Below are 24,200 nucleotides of genomic sequence, written 5' to 3'. Positions count from 1 at the left end.
CTTTGTCTCGACCACTTTGCACTAGTAACCCTCGTAGATCACTACCAACCAGTGGTCTCTGTAACATTGCCAACAAGGTGTCCGTAGAGTCCCTTTTCTACTCTTTATTGTCGTTCCTTTTTATAATTAGTTAATTTTAAAGGTTTTTTGTTCATAATGTTTGCTAATACTTATAAAAAATTTTAATGGATTTCCTAAGGAATTATATCAAAAAACTTAGAAAATAAAAGTTATCATTTTTCCATCAAAAAATAAAGGGAAAATTACAAAAAAAAAAACCTAAGTTTTGTAAAAAGTCTCAGTTTTGTCTTAAATTTTGTTTTGTAACAAAAAAAACCATAAGTTTTCTAAAATATATAAAAAATGACCTCCGTTATAATTTCCGTCAATTTTTGCTGCTGATGGTGGGTCCCTTTAACAGTCCACGTAGGTCACACGTAGGCAAAAATTGACGGAAGTTATAATGGAGATCATTTTTGAGATATTTTAGAAAACTTATGGTTTTTTCTGTTACAAAACAAAATTTAGGACAAAACTGAGACATTTTACAAAATTTGAGTTTTTTTTGTAATTTACCCAAAAATAAATGTATTAATAATTTTTTGAGAAAAAGTTTAATCGGAAGTTTTTCTAAATTTTTTTTAAATAATATTGTTTTAAAGGTTCTAATTTGAGATATCAATGCTAAAGGTGGAGCCATGGTGTTCACGAATAAATCAACAACCCCCCTTCCCCTCCCCTTCCCCCACCAAAAAGATAAATGGACTTAATAGTTGTCGACAATTTCAACAAGAAGACGTACGAGCGTTCTTTTTGTTTTAACTTTCTTTAATTTAATTTATAAAATAATATTTTTATTCGAAAAAATTTACATGTCAATAATTTTGATGGAACTTCAAATAGAAAGATTAAAGTAGACCAACCATGATACCTTGAGGACAATATTAAACATACAAATGAATTAGGATGAAACTGATAAAGCAATTAAAGATTGAGGACAAAAAAATATTTTTCATTAGATCAATTTGGTCAATGAAGTGGAGTATCAATTTCTTTATTATTAATTTGGTGAAATGTCATTTTCTTTCAAGAATGGTTTGGAGCGTCATTCGACAGTATCCTCGAGAGGAGTGTAATTTACCCAAATAATAATGATACGGAAAGCACCCTCTTCCTTCCCGCCTTCCCGACAACTTCTCTTGTCGGAAAAAGGCAGCGAGCTCAACGACATGAGCGTCGGGACTCCTCCGAGAAGCTCTTCTGATGTTATGAAGTTCTGGGCATTCATCTGATGCTTCAAAAAAGATTACTTGATGGAATTGAACAGTCTAGTTGGGGCTCTGCGGCACTGCGGGCGCATTCAATGTCTCAGGCACGGAAAATCATTCCACTGTCACTTCACCAAACTGGGGTTGTCGACTGACGTGTTTTACGCCAATAATGTGATATCCATGTACGTGGAGTCCAATTCATTGGGAGACGCATGTCGCCTGTTTGATGAAATGTCTTTTAGAAATATCGTTACTTGGAGTACCATGATTTCCGCATGCACTAGTGCCAGGGAACCTGTCATTGCCATCAAGATGTATAACCAGATGTTGGATTCAGAAGCTGAGGTGCCCAATGGTTTCGTGTACTCAGCGGTTCTGAAAGCATGCGGTCTCGCAGGGGATATGGAGTTAGGCAAGTCTATACATAAGAGTATTCGGGGGGATGAATTGGGATCGGACACAGTCTTAATGAATACCCTTTTGGACATGTATGCCAAATGTGGGAGCATGTGTGACGCTCGAAGAGTTTTTGATGACATTAAGGAGAAGACATCGGTCTCGTGGAATACGATCATTTCTGGGTACTGCAAAGAAGGTCTGATGGAGCAGGCGTTGAGTTTATTCCATCAGATGCCCAAGCGAAATGTTATCTCTTGGAACAGCATAATTGCTGGTTTTGCAGATAAGGGCAGCCCACGTGCATTGGAATGCGTTAGCTTGATGCATCGACAAGGTTATAAGCTGGATGGATTCACGTTTCCCTGTGCTCTCAAGACCTGTGGTTCTCTTGGCTTTATTGCTTTAGGAAGGCAAGTTCATGGCTACGTGGCTAAGTCAGGTTTCAGTTCTAGCTGTTTCTCCGCATCAGCCCTGGTGGATATGTATTCAGATTGTGCTAAATTGGATGATGCGATTAAAGTCTTTGGTGAGTTCCTAAGTCATGGAGTTTCTATTCATGAAAGCTTGGTGCTTTATAATTCCATACTTTCAGGATACGTTTCTGGTGGAAGAGATGAAGCTGCTCTGAAAATGCTTTCAGAAATTCATACTTCAGGAGTCCACATGGATTCGTACACCTTCAGCAGTGGTCTGAAGGCTAGCATCAACTTAATGAACTTGAAACTCGGGCTTCAAGTGCATGGTTTAGTAACCACTAGCGGCTATGAGTTAGATTACGTAATTGGTAGCATTCTTATCGATCTTTATGCAAAGCACGGAAATCTTGAAGATGCATTAGGACTATTTTACTGTCTTCCAAGAAAGGATATTGTTGCCTGGTCAGGTTTAATTATGGGTTGTGCCAAAATGGGTTTGTATTCATTATCCTTTTCACTGTTTAAAGATATGATTAGTTTAGGTGAATATGTGGATGAGTTCATCATTTCAAGTATTCTGAAAGTTTGTTCTAGTTTGGCATCAATTAGAAGCGGCAAACAGGTTCATGCTTTTTGTGCTAAGAGTGGGTATCTATCGGATGGTGTTGTGGTCACATCTCTCATTGATATGTATACGAAATGTGGCGAAATCGATGATGGCTTAGGATTATTTAACAGCTTGCTAGTGAGGGACACTGTGTGCTGGACTGGGATTATTGTTGGTTGTGGGCAAAATGGAAAAGCCCACGAAGCTCTGAGGTTATTCCATGAAATGATGGGAACTGGACTGGAGCCGAATGAAGTCACCTTCTTGGGTGTTTTAGCTGCCTGCAGACATTCTGGTCTGGTTGAGCAGGCAAGGACTGTATTCAATTCCATGGAGAGAGAATATGGAGTAAAACCTCAGTTTGAGCATTATTACTGTATGGTTGAACTTCTCGGTCAAGCTGGGCATTTGAATGAGGCAGAGGAGTTGATTTTTGCTATGCCAATGAAGCCTGATAAAACCATATGGGGCTCATTGCTTGCAGCTGCTGGAAATCACAAGAACGCAGAATTAGTCAATAGAGTAGGTCAGCGCCTTCTTGTACTGCTCCCCAAGGATCCTTCGGTATATGTCATGATTTCGAATGTCTATGCAACTTTAGAAATGTGGGATAGTTTGAGCAAAGTAAGGGAGCACGCAAAGAAAGCTGGGGCAAAGGAAGCTGGAAAGAGCTGGGTCGAGATGGCATAGTAGGCAATCTTGATTTAATATGGTGTCATGAGATCTGCATGCATGTTGCCTAAAATTTGATGTCAAGCTTTGGATTTCGAATCCTAGTTTATTAGCAGATGGATGAAATTCTGAAGGTGCAGATAGTTTCAGGATGCATCAAACTACGTAAATTGTCGGACCGACGATTGTACAGGCTGAAACTGCCTATCTAATCCCAGATCTGAACATGCTCATGTTATCTGTGCCACTACAGTTGGAAATTTCCTGCGGCAACATCTGCAGTTAAGAGAGATCATACATGTTATGTTAAACGGCGATATTTCATTCATCAAAAAGCATTAACAAAGTTCACCACATATCCGAGAACTAGCATAATTACAGATGACCGTAAAACCAACACGAAACTTATAGACCTAAAGCCTTCGCAGCAAAGGACTGGTACTTCCTTGCCTCGAAGTTATTCTGTGAACTGATCTTCAACTTAACTATAAGCAGAATTTGCTGAATCAGACTTGCCACTGATGATTTCTTCTTCTGATATAGCCTCATGTTGCGCTCCTTCCAGACCAGATAAGCTCTGGATCCTCAATCTCAATCAGTTTCCTCCATAGCAATGCTATGGATATTGACTCCTGATTCTTGAAACTGGTCATCTGGTATTTAATATTAGCTGACATGTTAATTGTTCATTGAAAAAAAGAATGACAACATCCTATTGATAAAATGGGCATAAGAGTTTGAGCCACTGAACCAAACTCTCATTTCCTCAACATATAGTGACAAACAGGATACATAGTCAACTTCAGTATCTGCTCTTCTTTCTTTTCTGATCGGAATTCCTCATTCGCTGCAAAATCCAGCTCACTTTCTCCTCATCCAAAATTCTACTAGATGATCACATGCAAGGACATGGGTGGGCCCGGGCAAGTTCCAGTACCGATGGCAACAAGTCAGTTAAGTTCTGAACTCTAACCCGATTAGTTCTGATAAACGCGTGAACCCAACTTGAATCCGATCCGATGCATTTATGGAAACATAGACGCAGAATTCTGAGATTGGAATAGAATGTTTGTGACGGAAAGAGTTTATTATACCTATCATTATACATTCAGCTGAGATAGCTTAAACCGGGCTCAAATCCCACAGGGCATAGTTTCTGCCTTGGAAACCCGACTTAATCCTATATGCGATGTCATAGATTGTTGTAGGTCCGAGCCGATTGCATCGAACAAGGTGGAATTGAGTGAGCCCCATCTCAAGATTCTCAACCATTGCCTCCCGCTATTGACTGCCAGAAAGAAGAGGCCGATCCCTCTTGGCTCTGAAAGTCCTCAATCATGCCCGTGGGTCAGTTTGTCTCTTTTCTAGTGCTATGTTGCTTTCTTTCTTCACGTTCAATCATTTCTTTCGTTTCACTCCCACTCTTTCTCAGGCCATGTCTTCTCCTTTTTACTGTTTCCAATGGCCATTAAATAAATAAATAAATAAATTGCCTCAAAAGTCCCGGAGGGCTTTCCTTTTATATTTCATGTCCCATCAATATTGGCGCCAAACCCTGGCATAAGTATGTGTTATTGGCTAATGATAAGTAGATTGAAGGTGAAAATCGATTTGTAAGTGTAATTTTAAAATCATAACTTAATTTAATTTTATTCACAATCAAATAAAATAACTCATTAAAAGTCATACAGGTGAGCCTCATACATAAACATTTATACCACTCCATTATAATACAAATCCATTATAATAAATTCACAACACCATCACTCCATTTTGTCCTTTTCAAAATTAAAGTCTCATTTTAAAATACTACTGTCAAGCCAAACGCGTTGTACATCTCCTTGGAAAATCCATGGGGTCGAGGCTCTTCTTTGGATTGCTCGGAGCACAGTATGGTTATCTGTTCGAAAGGTCATCATCTTTAGTACCATAGCTAGTCCAACTTCAATCATTTGGTTGATTTAGTAACTTATGGTTGAAAGAATGTGTGTACTATCAAATCGTTTTGCCAACACCCTAACAATTGAATCCCGATATTTCCTAAAAAAAGAAACAAAATAATATGATCAAGCCTCTAAAAATCTTCACAAGCAATATACTCTTCCATTTAAAGGAAAAACCTCAAACCCAACAGTAACTAATAACAATATTCACCAAAAACAAAAACAAAAAAACAAAAAAAGAAGCTATAAACTATGATAGATTACAACAAAGCAGGGCAGAATTGCCCTTGGATTGAATACAAACAACTCATCCAAACTGGAGAACAGCCCAACAGTATTATCAGATCCTCCCCCAACAGAATCATACTGATCTTCAATCTCTTGTCCTTCAATAACGTTGTTATTCCTCTTCACCCTCCCTGCAATGACTCTACACACCATCATTGCTCTCAGCTTCTTCTTCCCTTCGGTGTTTAACGTTTCTTCAGCCCTATCGTGGGCTCTCCCGCTCGTTGCAGTCGTCAAGATCCCATTCTTGCTCCCACATTCCCTGTTTTGAAGCTTGAACCCGTTCCTGATAATCTCGCAAACAGTGCACAGAGGGCTCGAGTTGCAGAGGCTTGTGGAGCCGTTGAGTCCGAGGGAGCACGAAAGCATAGTAGAGTGGAAGCGGAGGAGCTCGTTCCCATCCGCAGAGCATCTCGGGTTCTTCTTGGTGGACTTGGACTTGATCGAATCTCTGTAGTCCTCAAACTTGGATATGGTCTTGGGGGTGTTGTGGACCTTGAGGACCCGGTCGATGATCGGGGCAGGGCCCTGCTTCTTGAGCCAGCTCGACTGGAATATGATCTCCACTATGTTCTTGCTTGTGTCCTCGGGCCCCAGCTCTGATACTGTCGCAAGCAAACTTTGTGTTAGACTGGTCTTTAGTTCGATCTTTCGGTCGTGCACGGTATGAGTGCTTTGTAAACCACTCGCTTTTCCGAATTTTTTCGAACTAAAGAGGACGAAGCTCGCAGAATGCCTTCGGTAAAGTTTAAGCTGATAAAAAGATCATCTTCTTTTGAAATGAAGTTCCCAGGTTTCCTTATGGAAACGTTGATGCATTAGAAAAGCAGCAAAAAGCCAGGATTAAGGAAAAATAGTCTGATGATTTTAGTTACCTGCATGTGTCACAGAAAGATGAAGTTCCATCGTCTCAGGCTTCGTGAAGATTTCACCGCACTCGGGACAAGCACAGATGGTGGACGTCGGGGAAGGCTCTCTCGAGACCCCAATCGGAATGGGGTCAACAACCATTCTGCACTCATAACACCCAGAGAGCCTCCTCAGCCCTGTCATCCCTCTAGAGGACCCAGACCCACCGTTGATGGAGGAAGAGCTCCTGGAAGAGTATGCAGAGAATGAGTTAGAAGAAGACAGTGAGTTAGGCTCATTCAGAGGATGTGGAGCCCTGAGGGATCTGCTTGAGGAAGACAGTGAACTTGAGGAAGGCCTCCTCCTGTGGACTTCAGGAGTTGCTGTGGGCTTCATCTTCTTGCACTTGCCAGTGGCTTCTTCAATGGGTTGGTGGTTGCATCCCAACAGGGTCCTGACAAGGGTCCATTTCTGTTGCTTGTTGTGAAGCAGCTGCTGCTGTTGCTGATGATGATCTTTGTTTTCTTTCTCTGGAGCTTGTTTGGGTTTCCTTGAGCTCCTCTCCTTGGCCATTGGAGGGAGGAAAAAAGGAATATGGGGATGGAATAATTGCTGCAAGCTCGGGCTCAAGTAGGTATGAGTGTTTGTTTTCACAAAAACCAATAAAGTTTGGGATATTTTAGGAAAAGAAGTGACAAAAAGAGGAGAAGAAGAGTTGGGAGACAAGAACAAAATGGTCATGGAAGTGAAGCAGAGTTGGAATCTTTGGGAGTTGTAGACAAGCTCCCTCTTAAGTCTCTTTTGTACATAGAATAAGATGGAGCTCGCCTTTGCGCCCCCATTATATGAGGAACGGTGGACTTGAAACTGTACAAAAAAATACTACGAGGTTGAAACATGATGATCGGAATCAATCAAAGTTCGAAATATAAAGAACATTTCAATAGATTATAAGAAAGATGAGAGAGTTATTATATTTTTGTATTGTGAAACTCACTGCAATAATAATGTTATTATCGGTATTTGTATAATTACTGCAATATGCGACTTATTCGAATACTTATGTTGATATGATAGAATTCTGTGAATCTCAAATGTTTATGTAAAAGAAAAGTAACTTTGAGTTTGAGACATTGCTCGTCTTTATAAAATGAGGTTAAAAATTTATGGGAGGAAATAATGCAATCGTGCTAGTAAAACAAACATGTCGTTGTGTGTTTGCTTCTATCAATTAGAATGAAAAGCTGTCGGGGACCAGACAGGACATCTTTATTTTATTTTCATAGGTTTTTGTTTTATCCCTATGTGGTACAATTTTTAAATTTTTAAAATTTTTTTGGGTTTATGGAAAACGAAAATCCAATGCATTATGTTGTGAAACAAAACAAATGATCCATGCTTCAAGCATAAATAAATAAATAATCCCTCCCAAATTTGAAAGTTGAAGAGGATTTTTTGTTTGGGAAAATATGAAAAAATATAAAAAGAAAAGATTATTTGTATAATTATAAGGAATCGCGATATTAACAATTTATTCATTATTTTTGAACTTTAGAAGTATATATGCTCATATTTCGATATAGAAAATTACGTTGTAAAAATTATGTCATGTGGTTGGGAATACTTCTCGGCAAAGCTCATATATGATATATGTAATGTGTATATTTTTTACAAAATGAATACATAACCTTATAAATACTATTAAATTTAATTGTAAAAAGTTAAATTTCAGTCTCATACATGCCCTAGCAAGTCAGATTAATTAATTTTATATTCGCGCACACCTTTTCTTCAATTTTCACGAGAAGCCATGTTTTTCAACAAAACTTGCTTTCTTCTCAACCTTGGAATAAGTGGTGAAAATTGCTTTAGGTTATTCCAAGGCATATGTTTTCCCTGATGATGAGCCCCATTTGCGTCCTAGCCCAACTTAGATAAATCATTTCATATTTTATTGTATGTCTCGATATATTCGTTCTTCCTCCTTAAATACTAAATAATTTAATTAAAATGAGATCCGTATTATGCCGTACACATGAATTCACACCTATATGGTGATAATTATACGACATGAGTTGAGTAAGGTTCGATCATTGTTGATAATAGAATCGAATGTGCGTACAAGAACAAAAGAGATGGAAAAAAAATTAAACTAAGTGAGATTATGGCGTGACATATATTGAGGTATGTTTGGGTAGCTTGGGCTAGATGTAGAACACAAATACAATTATGCAAGAGGAAGATAAAGCTTTTTTTTTTTTTGTCTTTCCAGCTACAGTTAGTATTTGGTCCCTTCGTTCATTATCGTTCAATCATGCATTACAAAATAAAAAAAAAATGTTTTTTTTTTCTCCCTAACTGTATTTTTCGTCCATGGTAGAACAATTTGGGCCCCCTTCTCTAGGCATTAGAGATTCCATGCCTGTTTGTGGGTCCGCAACACGTACATTCATAGAGGGCCCCGTAAATTAGGAGTTCATTTGTGATATGAAGCTATTGGGTCGGGCTGTCGATCCTGATGGGCGTCTTGCGAGGCCCAGTGCTTACAATTTACCCGATCAAGACTCCATTATTGGTGCCCGTATTGTTTGATTCAGTCCCATGTTGTCGAAGTCACGAATCACGAAGTTGATGGTAATGAGATTGTTTACAATTATAGAGAAAAATCAACGAGCTTATCCACTAGCGCGAATCTATTGCATTATACAAAGTTTATAGTCGACTGATAATGTTTATCGTCATTTTAGATATTACATTTATTTTTCTCGTTACTGGTCATATAGATAGAACAGACTTCGGGAGCACAGTATAGAAAATCTTTTAGAAGCACATATTCCTCCGGGGGAACAATCGGGATGTGGACATAAAGGTCTTTATGACACAATCAATAATTCGATACATTTTCAATTAGGCCTTCTTCTAGTCTCCTTAGGTGTTATTATTTCCTTGGTAGCTCAACACGTGTACTCTTTACACGTGTACTCAAGCTGCATTATATACTCATCACCAATACATTGCAAGATTCATCATGACAGGAGCCATATTTACCTCGTGACATGACAGTTTAATTAATTAACGTATGCTCTGGAAGAAAATAGAAAGGGAGTTATTGGGCTCATGAGGCCCAAGATCGGCCCACCCACCATCAGTACCAGAAAATGAAGCGCCAAACAGCTCCATTCAAATCTCTCTCTCTCTCTCTCTCTCTGGCTCTCTCTATGACTCTCTCTCTCTCCTCCTTCCTTCTTCAGTATCCGATGCCATGCCATTTCTGAAGCTCGAAGACCCCATCAGTTCACCGCGGCTTACCCTTCTCGGAAATTAATCCGGTGCGGTTCCTCTCTGACGGAGATGCCGGTGGTGCCCTGCCATGGACGGGGAGGCTAAGCTTCCTGTCCGAGCCGCCGCCGTTGCTGTGCGACCGATTGGTGAGACGACGTCTTCTTCCACTTCCTCCACCCTGTCCTCTTCCTCTTCTCCCCCGGGCCTGATCCGGCATGTTCAGGCGGCCTTCAAGCGCCACCGCCCACTCGGTAACCTCTCGACACTCGACTTTCCGTACCGCTTGCGGTGTCAGTGAATCACTCAATGTTCGCAACGCTCCCTTTTTGACGAACTGAATCTCCAGATGCTCCGTAGCATGAATTAGCGGAGTAATTTCGTTAAATGTTGAAGCTTGAAGCTTCCACTGTGAATTGCGGAGGATAAGATATAACGAATTAGGGCTTTCTGGGGATGTCTTTTGGGGAGAATACAGTCAATTGTGTTTTGCAAGCTCTGAAGCCGGTTAAATGATTGCAGTTAGCTTGTTATGAGCTAAGTGGCTCCTATAACTTTGGGTTCCTTCAGCACTCTTTCCAGTTTCAGAGGCGTAGATGACCATTTTGGTGCAATCATGCTTGTTTGATATTGTTCATTCCTCTGTTAATAATTCTTGCAGTATATATCTTGCCTGATTTCTTAAGTAAATTCCAGGAACAATGCAGTCCAATGATGTAAGACCCCGGCGTATGATGGTTCCTTCCCGACGTCCCACTGTCGGTTCTTCAGCAGACTCCATGGAGTCTCAAGAAGTAATTCCACTAAAAGAAGCTCGTGCAGTAAAGGAGTCCATTATGCCCGGTCTGCAGTCAAAAGGCATGGTCTCCCATGTGAAAGGAACCCAAGATGACCCATCAATTACAGCACCTTCCCTTTCCGCTACAATTACCAAATCATTTGATGGTGGTTGCAACACATTTGACATGCAAATAGACCAACCAAAGTCCAGTGCTGGTGATAAAGACAAGGATGTGATGCCTTTGTCAATTGTCGAATCACAAATTGATCGACTGAAGAAAGTTCAATTTTCAGTTGGACAAACTGTCATATCGCAAGGTAATATGTTGCTTTTTAAAATTTGTCCGCTGAATGCACTCATGAATTTCTGAGAGACAAAGTGAACATATTTATATTCGTGCATGTCTTCTCTAAATATTTTCTTGAATTTTTCAAGATATACTGCAGTAGATGCTACAATTTGTTCACTATGCAGGGGCCGCCGATGGAATGGCCACTGAACTGTGGGAATTATCATCTCATGTCAGTTCACTTGCATTGACAGAATCGGAATGGAATCACAGTCACATAGAGGCATCAACTGTTGTCAATCGCGAATCAAAGCAGCAGAATTTACCAAATATGGAGGTTGATGTTACTTCGAGATCCGATATCGGAATCCCTTCTTCGCTAACGAAGAGAGCAGCCCTAGCTCAGGATCAGCTGCAGCAGTTCAGAACCTTTCTGAACCAGCCTGCTATGACTCAATCTTCAGGTATAGGAACTTCTTGTGTTACTACAACATCAGTGCATTCTACTTCTGCTCCCATGCTAAACTCCACAACCTACACCTGTCGCTCTCAACGAGATGAGGTACCTCAGCTGGCTGTAGAACCTGTTGGCGATTTAAAATCGAATCCTCAATCTGTAACTCAGGGACATCAGCAGCAATCACGAGAGCCTTCACTCAAAGAAACCGGTGCAGTGGTAGGTGGACAGGTAGGCACAGCAGATGAAGGTTCTATGCCTTGTATTGATGCTCCAATGGAGGATGAAAAATTTAACTCATCCAAAGAAGAGGCAGGCAAGATGGATAAGGAATTAGACATTAAGAAGGAGCCTCCTTCCAACATCAATCAATCAATCCAAGGAAAAAATTCTGGTGCTGATGATGGTAGTATTCTCCCACAGTCAGCATCGTGCAGAGAATCATCTTTGGATGCAAAAATGGAACCTTCAAAATCAGGAAAGCAGGAGAAGGCTGGAAGCAGCAGAGGAGCAGCTGGGTCCCGCAAAAGAAACTACGATTCTGACTGTTTCTTTAAAGTTAATGGGAAGCTCTATCAGAGGCTTGGCAAGATAGGTAGTGGAGGAAGTAGTGAGGTTCATAAGGTCATATCTTCAGATTGTACAATTTATGCTCTGAAGAAAATTAAGCTTAAAGGTCGGGATTATGCCACTGCTTATGGATTTTCTCAAGAAATAGAGTATTTAAACAGACTGAAAGGAAAAGACAATATCATACAGCTCATTGACTATGAGGTACTTCCCATCTCTCACAGTTCATGTTATGTAGTTTGTCAGATTGTATAGTTTTTTTTCCCGCTACATTTAAATATCTAATGGCCAATAAAAGAAGTTTCTGCATGTTTGTAACTTAAATTCAATTAATATAAGACAACTAAGAAATTTCTGTCTATTTTTTATTGTTGATTGTTGTGATATGAAGAGTCATAGCACCCTGTGATGGATTTAGGTCTTATTTGCCTCGGGGGAGGTACAACTTTACATGTTTTATTGCCCTCAAATTACGCTTTGTTGGATAGCACTTGAGCTTCTAATTTAGATTCTCTCTGTTAGGGATTCATTCTTTCTGCTCTGCTTTTGCTTTCCTGTTTAAATATTGTAATACATATTTCTTAAATTATTGGCTGCACTTAGGTGACAGATAAAACTTTGCTTCAAGAAGTCATGACTGGCTCCATGAATAATAAAGATGGGAGAGTCAAGGACGACGGCTATATATACATGGTCCTCGAGCATGGTGAGATAGATTTGGCTCGCATGTTGTCTCAAAAATGGAAGGAGCTGGATCATTCAGATAAAACCATGGATGAAAACTGGCTTCGATTTTATTGGCAGGTAATTAATCTACTTAACCACTGCCACCCCTGGTAAATAGTGGGGTTTTGTCTTGCTAGTGTGACCTAAAGAGGAATAAAATTTTGGGTGGAGTATCCCGAAAGAAAATCTGATGATGGTCTATTTGCCAATTGTTTCAGCAAATTCTACAAGCTGTCAACACCATCCATGAGGAACGTATTGTGCATTCCGACTTGAAGCCAGCAAACTTTCTTCTTGTGAGGGGTTCACTTAAGCTAATTGATTTCGGTATTGCGAAAGCAATAAGTAGCGACACTACCAATATCCAAAGGGATTCTCAGGTTGTTATCAAATCCACCTTTTCATCCTTGAATTTATTTCGTTTCCGCCAGACAGAGTATTCTTTCCCTTCATTTGCCTGTAGATCCAACTATTTGATTTATATCAATAACTTTCTGATCATGCCTTGTTCCTTTATTTGCAAGTTTTAACTCGAGATTCTTATATAATCATATGGGCACAGGTAGGGACATTAAGCTACATGTCGCCCGAGGCATTCATGTGCAATGAGAGCGACGCGAATGGGAATGTCATAAAGTGTGGGCGCCCTTCTGACATATGGTCACTTGGGTGCATACTGTACCAGATGGTATACGGGAGGACCCCATTCTCGGAGTACAAGACTTTCTGGTCCAAGTTCAAGGTCATAACAGACCCGAATCATGAGATCATTTATGAGCCTGTTTCCAACCCGTGGCTGCTCGACCTCATGAAGAAGTGCCTTGCATGGGACCGAAACCAGCGCTGGAGGATCCCACAGCTCTTAGAGCATCCCTTCCTGGTCCCACCAGTCCCTTCACACATATCTCCATCCCGGGAACAAGGCTGTGAGATGGTCCGAATCATCACTGAAGCTTGTCAGGAGGACCGACAAGCGTCGGTTCTTTGCAGTCAGTTGAGGCAGCTGCTTGAAGAACCGTTGTCTGTCCTGAAGTCTCAGTCATTAATTACTTCCCGAGAGCAACAGTTTATGTTGCTCTCTCATGTGTCGAAGCTTTGCCTTCAGATTCGGCAACATTTAGTGAAATCGGAACAAAGTTAGGACTAGAGTGAGTGGTGTGTAATCTACCCTTTTTGGAGGGGCTTTACATTAGGCTTTGGGAGTTGATTGTGTTATTGTATGATATGGGAGCTGAACTCTACTCCCCCATGTTTGTTCATTTGCCATTACCTTGTATAAGTATATATTATCATTTTTTTTTCACGATGTTCTCCGTGGATAGGGGAGTCAATATTTTTCTGTGCTCTGAACAATTTTCCAACCTTAAACAATCAGTTGTGGAGCTGGCCTTGCGATCTGCAGGAGAAATGCGGGACAACTTCGGGAAGTCACATTGTAAATGGTTGCCTTTTCATTCAGAGGCTAGTAATCAACATTCAACATTACTTCTACAGAATCTGTTTTTGAGAATAAAATTTTGCTATTCATCGATAGGCCTGATCTTGTAAGAAGCTTCAGCCCGAGCTTCTTCCAATCTCATCATAAGTTCTTTCATGAAGGGCGTGCTCGTCCCATGGGTCACCCGCAAGATATCAACTGCCTTGCCTAGTGATTTCAAGGCAACATCAGAGTCCCCAAGTAGCCTGAGAAGAAAATCATTAGAATTAGCTAAACCCTGTGTAAATCCCTGCTTCAAGTGCCTATTAGTAAATATATGTTTTGCTCTTTAAACTGAAAGAGTAGTAAATTTTTCCCATGAAAATTGCATTACACAGTATAGAAGGGAAGGGAGATGATCGTCGGATGAAATGCTTTCAAAGAATTTCTCCTTGAATAGATCATAGCTTAAATCCCATCATTCAGAGGCAAAATTTCCACAAATCACCTTTCTACATGACTGTATAAGTTAGTGGAATTATCGCTGAAGCAGAAAGAAAAAGGGTACTGCAAAAGTGCAACATTTCAGATCCGACATTATTTTCTCACTCAATGTAAGACTGTTGCAACCTTGTCCTCTGAATAAATATACTTGCAAAAGGAGAAGAATACTCGATACGCACTCAAAGAGGTTAAGGCAATTGCAGGGGTAAAGTGGAACTCAAACACCTGTCGCTTGGAAGGTTAAATAAGGACGAAGAAATAGGTTTCATAGGAGAAACTGACCATTCAAGTTTTCCGCAAGTGTAGTATTGCAGGCCGAGCAGAGGATGGATGGTAGGATATATTCCTGCGATAAGCTAGGAAGTCAAATGCAGTGCTTCATTGCAGACCTAGCAGACCTTTTGCACGGTGAGTAATAAGAGTGCGAAATTCTTTCAGTGATAAATTCACTGGCAAAGCACTCAAGACTTGAATCAGTTTTCATCTTAGGACATGCTTTGTGGTTATCGATAGAGCCACCAACCTTCTAGTATTTCATCTAGAACAAAGGCATACAAGATTGCCTGAAGCAATATAATTTGTCATGAAGCAGATCCTAATAGCTATTACTCTTTTATTCAATCACCTAGCACGAGGGAACAAGCTTCCAGAGATTATTACAATAAATTTTTCCCTAGTCTTGGTGGATACGAGAAATTCTTGATGCCACCAAGGACAAGGCAAATAAATCAATCTATATAACAGAAGAATAAGCCTTACTAATGAAAACAAGTCTACATACATAATATGTAGTACAAGAATGCCAACAAGAATTGTTTCACATGCTCTGGACCTGGAATAAGTTATAGGCACATACTCTCATAAATTGGAATTGTTATTCTGCAATAAGCTAGGGCCTCCTTCCAGTCTTCCACCTCCATCAACATCTGCAAAGAATTAAGGGGTGTTGAATATTTGAATTGACTGACCTTAAACCCCAGGTAGTTTATTAAAATGATCTGACGCCACTACGTGATGTCAATTCGTTTTTCGGTTTTGCAGTGTGAGATTGCATGTTGCCAGCATTCAGCCAGAAATCCTTAATTAAATTTGAAGTTGGAGTAGGATTCTCCTTCATGTCCATTTCTTTGCTAGGGAATTTTATTTTTTTATCTTTTACCAAGACTCTCATTATAATGGTGCAAACAATGTTTAGCCTTTCCTAATCATCTACAAAAAGCATAATGCCCTCTTGCAGACGCTGAATATCTGAAGACGTGATCATACCATTCTACAACAGTAAAAAGAAAAGTCGGTAGGTTTACTTGGTTCTCGCGAAGGCCCTTTTCAGAATTCCATTTGCATCCAGAACCAATAAGATGGTTTGGCATGATTGGCTTATATTAATATCAAAAGATTTGGGAATCTAGGAATCAAACCAGAGAGAACGTTTTAAAGAGATTAGGAAAAGTACCTTTAATAGCTTTTCTCGAGGTTGCAGCAAGAAGATTGAATATGGATGGTAGAGTTCCCCTTGAAGTTTCTCAATCATCTTATAAATGGAAATAGCTTCTTCAAGTTCTAGAATATGTCAAGTAAATTCTTTTTTTTGGAAGTATAAGTACACATATACACGGTAACTGATAAGGACTATATTGATATAATCACCTGAATACAGTGAGGTAGTCATGCAACGAAATGAGGTGCAACCTAGTACTCATTAAGAAATAGAAGAGGATACTGGCAGATGATGTAGCTGCAACAGCCTTCTCTGACATGGTCCGAATTTCATTTGTAATCTCTTTCAATTCTTCTTTCTCCCTGAGAAGTCCACACTGTTGGCAGCGAAATCCTCTGTCGTCTGAAAGGGGATTAGATAGGAGCAACATTAGTTGAGTTGAGTAAATCTCAAAAAGAGCGCAACAAAACAGTCAAATACCTGAATCACGGAGCAAGAAGCCAGTGCAATTATCATCCTTGCATCGGTAACCTTCCAAAACTGCACTTTCTTGGATATCAGCAGGTTGACCCTTAATCATAAATTCACCTTCATTAACTAGGAATGCACATACCGATAATCAAAAGATGACATTTAGATAAGCATTGTAAAATCTTTTCAAGGTATGAAGTGTAGCGAGTACCACTCTGTCGCAGCGTGGACATGAGCAAGTGAAAAAGTATTGCTCTTTGAGAGCCTTCAGTCTAGTCATGGTGCTTCTAGCAGTTTCTATATAGCTGATTGATACCTAGCAGAAGAAGCTAAATCAGTTTAAGGGACGAAATAAGATCACTTAGAGTGAGACCTCAATGTAAGGGAATACATTGTGCAAGCTTCTCATCTCTCTCTCTCTGTTTTTTTTTTTTTTTTGGGATAAGTACCTATCTGGTAATTTCACTAACAATTACATCAATCAGTACATAAACTGAGTGCAATTTACAGCTGCCAATCTAACATAAATGATTTTTTTCAGCCATCTAGGAAGTTTTAATGACCTTAAAAACAAGAAAACATTTATTACCTCAGAGCCTCCGGATATGCGTTGCACAGTACGGACCACAGCTGCAGTTCCCTCAAATACCAGAACAGCATTTGGCAAGCAACTGCAGAAATGGGACTATTTAGCAATTAGCAGATAAACAGCGTAGATAATGCCTAACAAATCTATCTTTACCTGTGGTTGATAATAGAAATGACTGGATATAGTCCTGTTCCGAGAGGTCTGAGTTCACTATCACAAATTGTATGCGCATTGCAAGAGAACTGCAAAAAAGTAAAAAATATCAGTTTTCAAAAAGGCAGCTGAGACTTCATCTTTCCGCAAAAATTTTAACAGGTGATAGTTCAGCCAATGAACATTTTTGCGAACTAATTACTACTCGATTGCAAAAGCAGTAACTACAGTTTCAAAATAAGAAAGGCAATTTTGTTGGGGTTGGTGAAAGTTGCATAATGTTCAACACATTCTGTCAGGTTTTCCAGGATGTATTGTATCAGTAATCTCACGTTGCCTCTAGACCAATCGAAAGGTTTCCTGGCATCTCACAGTATGCCCAAGCTTTTGTCCTTTTATATGACTTAAGTTTCAATGCAGAATCTCCCAGCCGAACCATTGTTATGAAACCAGTGTTTTTCCAGATACTTAAGAAGATATAATTTGTGTTACATGCTCTGTAAAATAATCGATTTCCAAAATTAGCGTAAAAAAGATCAATGCATACAGTTGGTGAACCAGAAGACCTTCGAAAAGTTCTCTGCAATCTCTTTGATATTGATCTCAGGCCACTGAAGTATCAAGTTGACAAGATTTGCCATTTGTGCATAGAGCACTAGCTGCTTCTCATCAATATCAGACATGTCTACGTGAAAAAGTTAAAAGAAACAACAGGTGGAATTATGAATGATAACAGTAGTTAAAACTCTTAGATAAGTCAGACTCGAAAGGATACGAGCAACCAATGCCTCCACCAATCTGTAATTGTCTGCCGCAGTTATCTGCAGTAAAATTCCTAAATTTAAAATAATTATCTATGTACTTATACTATTTTAGAATAAATCATAGGGCCTCATTGGCTGATGAAATTAGTCCATAGCCAGTTTCTGACATGGAATAACTGGATTGAACTACAGCTAAACATGGCACGCAGTTTTTCTTCCTCAAGTGATTCAAGTTTAGTTGCCTTCAATATCAATCAGATCGGAGGCTCCCGCAAATTAGCCAGTAATATTCAATTCATCTTTCACGATATATTTATCAAGCCATTAGTCATAATCTCTGAGCAACCGAGGCCCATTTTAAGGAGCAATATCATCAAAAGGTGATTTTCTCTAAGCCACAGAGAGGGTCAAGGATAAGTTATAGACGTATTTTCAGTCAATAATCATATCATATTGAAGCTAGAAATGTCCAATGCACAACGCTAAATTCCCATACGCTATAAATCATCCATAGACATATAAAGACCTCATTAACAAACTTGCCACATACCTTCTCATCCTGCAGCTTTCTCCTGATGTAGAGCTTCAACATCAAACGGATGGTAGGAGTGACAGCTTTCCGCTTATCTTCATCAAGTCTAGCAAGAGCCCGGCATTCTAGCTGATGGACCTTCCACTGTGACTTCTGCAGATATAAAAGGACCGAAACCCGATCAAATCACCAGTTCTCATCCATTGCTCAATGCCCCATCAAGACAAGTCATATTTGACGAGAGGAGACCCAAAACCATTAAACCCTTATCCACAAGATTATAAATTTACATCACCCGGTCGTTTCAGTTCAACCGCAGTACCTGACAGGAGCACCCGCAGTACCAAACAACACGACAGGCAGAGCACTTCTTAAGGTTGCTCGAAGAAAAACAACCTTCGCATCTTCTTTCTGAAGCAGAGTTGTTCGGGACGAACACGTAAGGCTCTTGTCTGATTATCACTTCTCCTGCAATGGAAATTTAGAGAGCATTGATTAACTTGGCAGTCAGAGTAGCTCATAACCATCAAATAAGACTTCAAGTTCTTTTACCGATCAAAATACAAAAAAAAAAGTTCGAATTTTTCAGCAGCCGGCGAGACATCAGCCCACAGACTGAACGTGCTCGAGGATGCTGATGATGATCTTAGGAAAGCTGATTCGGGCTCGTCCAAGCAATGAGAGAGTTACCCGGATAGAAATCTTTAGCGGTGAAGAGAGAACGGCCTTTGGCTGGAAGTGCAGAGACTGTTAAACCCCCCTCCCGAAGAGCTTCCTGCAAATCCTCCATTTTCGCCCGCGCCAAAGCTCTCTTCAGAACGTTGTACTCTGAGTGGAAGGAAAGTAATTGAACTTGTCGGGTCAAAGAGATGAAAACTCGAATAATAACGGGTCAACCCGTTTGAATTTAGTCTCCCCGGCCCGTCTCTCAAGGTCAACCGCTGTCACCATCTAGGCCGTTGGATCAATTCGGCAGTCCGTATCACCGGCCGCGGATGCGTCTGTCACAGAGCGAGCCGTTACTCTGGCGGTCCTCTCGCGGCTCTTCCTCTCTCTCTCTCTCTCTCTCTCTCCGCCAGCCAGCGAGCTCCATCCGTTACTGTCGCTCTAGCTCAAGCAGTTGGGAGCAGAGGGTCGGAATTCCTATATGCTTCTCAAGAGCTTGCGGCTTTCCGTCGGCGTCTCCGGCCACAGTCGTCGGGCTTTCGTTTCTCTTGGTAGATTCATCGTATCTGCGAAAAACAAGAGCCTCAGCTCCCCGGCGTCGGTACTGGAGAAAGGTGCGTCCAGGGCTCATTTTGTGATCGAGATTAACGACATGGTTTCCCTGAACATCGTGTTATGATGTTAACTTGGTGGAAACTGACATTGAAATCTTGGGATGATGAAGGAGTCCCGACTTTGTTCTTGCCATTATGTAAACTGTGAAGTGAAGGGGACTTTATTTGTTTGATTTTTTCTCGAGAATGGACTCGAATTCTCTGTCTGATGAGTAACTGTAAAGCAATTGTTGATCTTTGGTTGGCAAAGGTTTCAAATTTCTGTCTTTTCAGCGGATTTGCAATTTACTCTTCAGGTGATATTGATACAGAGTGTTTGACTGGTTGTGAATCTTCGTGTTTGGCCAGCAATGGACTCGAATTCTCCGTGTGTTTTAGTTTTATCAGGAAAGTCATCCTCGGAAGTGGAACTTGCAAAATCTTTGAAGAGTAATAACACACTCAAACTCCTGGGCTACAATGAAATTGAAGTGTTCCTGGATTCAGAGAGAGAGAAGCAGCCGAATGGAGATCATTTCCAAACTGATTCATATTTCAATTCGCTCTCAACGAATCAGTTCGGTAGGTTTCTGATTTGGTGTGCACGTATGCCTTCAACCCATGATGTCGTTTCCCAGTAAGTCCCCTGTTAAAGACCCTTCTTCGTATCTTCCTTATTTGAGAGTACTAAATTGTTTTTTTTTTTTTTCTTCCAGGAACTTTTGCGATCTCCCACTTGGCACAGTATGCGTCGCGGATATTCAATTCAAAGGCCGAGGTATGAAATCTATCATAAAATTCAGACTGGACCTTGTGGAATCAATTGCATATGTTCTAATTATTCTGTGATCTTGCAGGGAGGTCGAAGAACGTGTGGGAATCTCCAATAGGTTGCCTCATGTTTTCTTTTACAATACAGATGGAGGATGGGAGAGTTGTTCCTCTCTTGCAATATGTGGTTTCTCTTGCCATCACAGAGGCAATAAAGGATATCTGCAACCACAATGTGAGCAAACCAATCCAATGACCAACCTTTCTGTTCTCTGCTGTCATATGGAGTGTGAACAACAAAATGCAACTTTCTGCATCTCTCATGGACAACAAATGTGGTGTCTTCCTCGTATTTATTTTCTTTGCTGATCTTACTTGAGAATTTATCCTGATGAATATGATTGAATTGCTTCTCGTGTACACACTATTACTTTTTCATTTATTCTCATAAATTCCTCTTTGCTAGCTGAACTAGTTCCTTGCAGTGTTTCCGGAGTTGCAAAAAGGGGTATAATAAGTATAGTCATGTTAATCAAGATGACATGTAGCATGGCATTAGCTGGCAGATTTTCTATAATAGTTTGGTTGCGAATGATGATCTAGTATGACTACAATCGGTTTCATCTCTGACTAAAGGAAATATTATCATCTACTAATGTCTTTTTTCTTCTTTATGACCGTATCTCGTGGTTGTGTATTTAGTAGGTTCTGATTGCATCTGGTGTTGTGATCTTCCCATTGCTTTAGTTGAGGGACTCGTGAACTTCTTGTTCCTTGTTTCATTTCAGGGATTACCATACCTTGATGTTAGAATAAAATGGCCAAATGATCTTTACCTAAATGGCCTTAAAGTTGGAGGCATTTTGTGCACATCGACGTATAAGTCCAAGAAGTTCAATGTTAGTGCTGGTAAATCGGCTCGCCTTTTGAATTTGCTAGCACATAGCTGGCCTGCTTGGCAGTTTTAATCTCACGGTTTTCTTCTTGGTCCACATTTACTATCTTTCTTCTATTGATGCAGCATGTAAATAGACTCAGAATCTTAGTAGAATCTTTTTCTTTTTTTTTCATTTGATCATTGGTTAATCGGTTCTTGCAGGAATTGGTTTGAATGTGGACAATGATAAACCATCCATTTGCTTGAATTCAGTCCTGCGAGAATCTTTAGCTGTAAATTACAAGTTCAGCAGGGAAGTTATTCTTGCAGCTTTCTTCAATAAATTTGAGAAGTTGTATTCTCTTTTCATCAATCAAGGTAAATCCAGTCGGCCATTTTGACATTCCATCATTCATTGAATGTTCTTGACATCTGCAATGTTGTTATGCTATACATGTATTCATTAAAAAGTAGGTAGACTTTACTTCAACACAGCCTTCTTGTCTCCATACTGAATCATAAAGTGACAAGCAAAATAGATATGGTGCATATCTTGACTGATTTTCTTTTTATTGCTGATTAAAATTATTGACTACTCCATTGAATTCTGAGTGGTTTTAAATTATTGCAACAAACCATAGACCTTTACCTTTTGGCGGGCTCAGGCCCAATAACATGCTCAGCCCGCTGCTTCATATGTTTTTCACTTATTTGTTCAGGCATGTTGTTATGCATACTTCTTGAACAGAACTTGGGTTGCATGGGCAATAAGATGGTGGATGATGTTATGTTTGCCTTTTGGACTGGCATATTGAGATATATCTCCTAGCAGGGCAAGATATGCATAGGAGGGGTAGGAGGGAGGGAGCTGTAAATAACACTGTTATAATGTCATAATGGCCTTATTTCAGTGCAAGATTAGGACTCAAGTTTTATATGATATACAGGTTTTCACACAATGGAGGAGCTGTACTATCAGACTTGGTTACACAGGTGATGATCTGATTTATTTCCTTATCAGGACATATTTTCTCAGCCACTTCTCATGGTAACAAGGCTCCATGACTATTTGATAAAATTGTTTGTCATACTTTCATGTATTATTGAAGGCAGTTCATGTAACCTTGTTGATCAAAACCTCATAATCACTATAAAAGGCGTTTCTTCTTATGGTTCACCTGTCAATGGATGCAACCTTTCCCACATCATGCTTCGTTTTCAGTTATAACAGCATTATTATATGTTTCTTGTAGTGGGCAGAGGGTAATTGTGCAGGAAAAGAATGAGGACCAGGTGGTGGAAAATGTCGTTACGATACAGGTACAGTAGAGACTAGTTTAGACAGGAACTATATGGACTGTAAGGGCTTTATGATTTATGGGAACTTTCTAGAGAACTTTTCTGGAGAGTATTGCAGATTGACAATTTTGCTATGAAAGAAACACCATCTTTATATGGCTTTGTTGTAATTCTATAAGAAGATACCACTACCACTACCACATACAAAAAATGAATCTGTTCCGGCATTCTCAGATGCTATCTCTGTTTTGCTAGGGTTTGACATCGTCAGGATACCTGTTAGCTGTGGGCGATGATAATCAGATGTGTGAACTTCATCCTGATGGTAATAGGTACTATACTTGACATTGTTCCTCTCCAAGAAAATGTCATCATATCAAAATTGATGAGACAGCGGATGAAATCTTTTTAAGTGTACTTCAAATTTCAGCAATTTTACAAATTAAAAAGCTTTATAGTTCCGGTCCTACAAATACTTCGACCACATTTCTATTTGTGCACTTTGTGTCGTAATGCATCTTTCTTGGCAGTTTCGACTTCTTCAAGGGACTGGTCAGAAGGAAACTCGAGTGACGAGATGCTGTGTCCACCTTCCATCTGATCAAGAGCTCACCATATGTCATGATCTTCTTTACCGAAAGGAAAAGATTAGTTCAGATCTTAACCTTTCACAAATATATTCTCAACGAAGTCGGGGTTCAAGATTTAGATTAAGATTAGTTATGAAGAAGCAAGAGAATAAAGTAAACACCAACCAGGTCACACATTACCGTCTGCTTGACTGACTCAAACCATTGATTCTATTCCTGCTTTTGTGCATATGAGGGCTGCAGCTTTTGTCCCCCCTGGGCTTTTTTTTTTTTTGTTCGATAAATCACTGGGCACAGATAATCCTAGGTATCGAGGACGAGATCGTATGCCACTGCATTACAATACACCCTCATTTGATCCCTCTTGGGCTTTTTTGTCTTGCACAAGATAATTTTTTGACAGCAAACAGACAGTGTCTATTCTATCATAATTATTAGAGCAAATCCTTCTGCTTTCTTTTTATTTTGGTTAAGCCTTTGTTTTATTCTACTATTTTCCTTTGCCTCCCATCTTTCCTCACTATAAATATGGGGACTAAGCCCCCATTACAAAACAAGAAATTAAGAATGACGAGTCAGCTAACAAAAAAATGTTCTAAATTACCTTTGTGGATTGGTTTAAATGGTTCGGCGCTTGTACCCCTTAAGCGAAGTCTCGATTCGAGTTTTGTTAACGGAGAAAATTCACGTTGTGATAACTTTACCTTTTAGCAAGCCGACACGGCTTGACTGTTGGGGTCCAATTGGACTTTTTAGATATTAATGTTCACACTTGGAAAAAAAAAAAAAGCTCTAATTTCAGTTGACAGGCATAAATACAGAGTCCCAATTACGGTAAGTCCAATGAGCTTCGACTCTAGGCGATCAATATAGAACTTTCTTTCTTGACAGGTATGAACCACTTGAATGAATAATCCCATTAATTCCTTTGAAGCAGCTTCTGAATGGAGTTCATCGTCATATAGATATTTGAGGGGCACTCTATTGTT

The 24,200-nt window shown here is 39.8% G+C and overlaps 5 protein-coding genes across 10 annotated transcripts; 3 read left to right on the top strand and 2 right to left on the bottom strand.

Moving 5' to 3' along the window:
- The first annotated feature begins 1,083 nt into the window (after positions 1–1,083).
- Positions 1,084–3,592, top strand: LOC116203013 (pentatricopeptide repeat-containing protein At4g08210). 2 transcript variants are annotated; one of them, XM_031534662.1, is made up of 2 exons: positions 1,084–2,196; positions 2,263–3,592. In XM_031534662.1, exons 1-2 carry the CDS (start codon positions 1,314–1,316, stop codon positions 3,381–3,383), a joined length of 2,004 nt encoding a protein of 667 aa, XP_031390522.1. In that variant the 5' UTR covers positions 1,084–1,313; the 3' UTR covers positions 3,384–3,592. The 2 variants fall into 2 exon arrangements, with proteins under 2 accessions (XP_031390522.1, XP_031390521.1); XM_031534661.1 differs by having other exon boundaries at positions 1,084–3,592.
- Positions 3,593–5,440: 1,848 nt separating this feature from the next.
- On the bottom strand, positions 5,441–7,320 carry LOC116203018. The gene is made up of 2 exons (XM_031534668.1): positions 6,472–7,320; positions 5,441–6,201 (listed from the first exon to the last, which is right to left on the bottom strand). Exons 1-2 carry the CDS (start codon positions 7,184–7,186, stop codon positions 5,552–5,554), a joined length of 1,365 nt encoding a protein of 454 aa, XP_031390528.1. The 5' UTR covers positions 7,187–7,320; the 3' UTR covers positions 5,441–5,551.
- Positions 7,321–9,632: 2,312 nt separating this feature from the next.
- Positions 9,633–13,853, top strand: LOC116203010 (serine/threonine-protein kinase MPS1). Of its 3 annotated transcripts, XM_031534655.1 has the most exons (7): positions 9,633–9,978; positions 10,421–10,822; positions 10,980–11,258; positions 11,352–12,025; positions 12,425–12,625; positions 12,766–12,927; positions 13,110–13,853. In XM_031534655.1, the coding sequence occupies exons 1-7, from the start codon at positions 9,816–9,818 to the stop codon at positions 13,686–13,688; spliced, it is 2,460 nt and encodes an 819-aa protein (XP_031390515.1). In that variant the 5' UTR covers positions 9,633–9,815; the 3' UTR covers positions 13,689–13,853. The 3 variants fall into 3 exon arrangements, with proteins under 3 accessions (XP_031390515.1, XP_031390514.1, XP_031390513.1); XM_031534654.1 differs by having other exon boundaries at positions 11,049–12,025; XM_031534653.1 differs by having other exon boundaries at positions 10,980–12,025.
- Positions 13,854–13,975: 122 nt separating this feature from the next.
- Positions 13,976–19,349, bottom strand: LOC116203015 (histone-lysine N-methyltransferase ASHR1). Of its 2 annotated transcripts, XM_031534664.1 has the most exons (14): positions 19,106–19,349; positions 18,738–18,883; positions 18,434–18,568; positions 17,895–17,940; positions 17,686–17,804; positions 17,120–17,208; positions 16,967–17,048; positions 16,589–16,693; positions 16,387–16,477; positions 16,189–16,308; positions 15,922–16,028; positions 15,325–15,394; positions 14,751–14,814; positions 13,976–14,230 (listed from the first exon to the last, which is right to left on the bottom strand). In XM_031534664.1, exons 1-14 carry the CDS (start codon positions 19,203–19,205, stop codon positions 14,068–14,070), a joined length of 1,437 nt encoding a protein of 478 aa, XP_031390524.1. In that variant the 5' UTR covers positions 19,206–19,349; the 3' UTR covers positions 13,976–14,067. The 2 variants fall into 2 exon arrangements, with proteins under 2 accessions (XP_031390524.1, XP_031390525.1); XM_031534665.1 differs by lacking the exons at positions 17,686–17,804; positions 17,895–17,940.
- Positions 19,350–19,419: 70 nt separating this feature from the next.
- On the top strand, positions 19,420–23,674 carry LOC116203022 (biotin--protein ligase 1, chloroplastic-like). 2 transcript variants are annotated; one of them, XM_031534674.1, is made up of 10 exons: positions 19,420–19,695; positions 20,044–20,311; positions 20,391–20,452; positions 20,532–20,680; positions 21,234–21,354; positions 21,545–21,700; positions 22,270–22,315; positions 22,576–22,642; positions 22,877–22,953; positions 23,152–23,674. In XM_031534674.1, exons 1-10 carry the CDS (start codon positions 19,563–19,565, stop codon positions 23,192–23,194), a joined length of 1,122 nt encoding a protein of 373 aa, XP_031390534.1. In that variant the 5' UTR covers positions 19,420–19,562; the 3' UTR covers positions 23,195–23,674. The 2 variants fall into 2 exon arrangements, with proteins under 2 accessions (XP_031390534.1, XP_031390535.1); XM_031534675.1 differs by having other exon boundaries at positions 19,556–19,695; positions 19,992–20,311.
- Positions 23,675–24,200: the final 526 nt, after the last annotated feature.

The sequence above is a fragment of the Punica granatum genome, chromosome 4 (genome assembly GCF_007655135.1).
Source record: "Punica granatum isolate Tunisia-2019 chromosome 4, ASM765513v2, whole genome shotgun sequence".
In the NCBI taxonomy this organism is placed as follows: domain Eukaryota; kingdom Viridiplantae; phylum Streptophyta; class Magnoliopsida; order Myrtales; family Lythraceae; genus Punica; species Punica granatum.
Note: the sequence above shows the minus strand (reverse complement) of the source record. Positions and strands in the feature narration are given on the sequence as shown.

Excerpts from the sequence above, each read along its gene's own strand:
- LOC116203018 (XM_031534668.1), bottom strand. The coding sequence starts at position 7,186 with ATGACCATTTTGTTCTTGTCTCCCAACTCTTCTTCTCCTCTTTTTGTC. Across the intron at positions 6,202-6,471 it reads TCTTTCTGTGACACATGCAG|TATCAGAGCTGGGGCCCGAG; the intron begins GTAACTAAAATC and ends TGCTTGCGACAG.
- LOC116203013 (XM_031534661.1), top strand. The coding sequence starts at position 1,314 with ATGGAATTGAACAGTCTAGTTGGGGCTCTGCGGCACTGCGGGCGCATT.
- LOC116203022 (XM_031534674.1), top strand. The coding sequence starts at position 19,563 with ATGCTTCTCAAGAGCTTGCGGCTTTCCGTCGGCGTCTCCGGCCACAGT. Across the intron at positions 20,312-20,390 it reads ACCCATGATGTCGTTTCCCA|GAACTTTTGCGATCTCCCAC; the intron begins GTAAGTCCCCTG and ends TTTTTCTTCCAG. Across the intron at positions 20,453-20,531 it reads TATTCAATTCAAAGGCCGAG|GGAGGTCGAAGAACGTGTGG; the intron begins GTATGAAATCTA and ends GTGATCTTGCAG.
- LOC116203010 (XM_031534653.1), top strand. The coding sequence starts at position 9,816 with ATGGACGGGGAGGCTAAGCTTCCTGTCCGAGCCGCCGCCGTTGCTGTG. Across the intron at positions 10,823-10,979 it reads ACAAACTGTCATATCGCAAG|GGGCCGCCGATGGAATGGCC; the intron begins GTAATATGTTGC and ends TTCACTATGCAG. Across the intron at positions 12,928-13,109 it reads ATATCCAAAGGGATTCTCAG|GTAGGGACATTAAGCTACAT; the intron begins GTTGTTATCAAA and ends ATATGGGCACAG.
- LOC116203015 (XM_031534664.1), bottom strand. The coding sequence starts at position 19,205 with ATGGAGGATTTGCAGGAAGCTCTTCGGGAGGGGGGTTTAACAGTCTCT. Across the intron at positions 16,029-16,188 it reads TGCAGCTACATCATCTGCCA|AACTTGAAGAAGCTATTTCC; the intron begins GTATCCTCTTCT and ends GACATATTCTAG. Across the intron at positions 14,231-14,750 it reads ACTTGCGGAAAACTTGAATG|GCTACTTGGGGACTCTGATG; the intron begins GTCAGTTTCTCC and ends TTTTCTTCTCAG.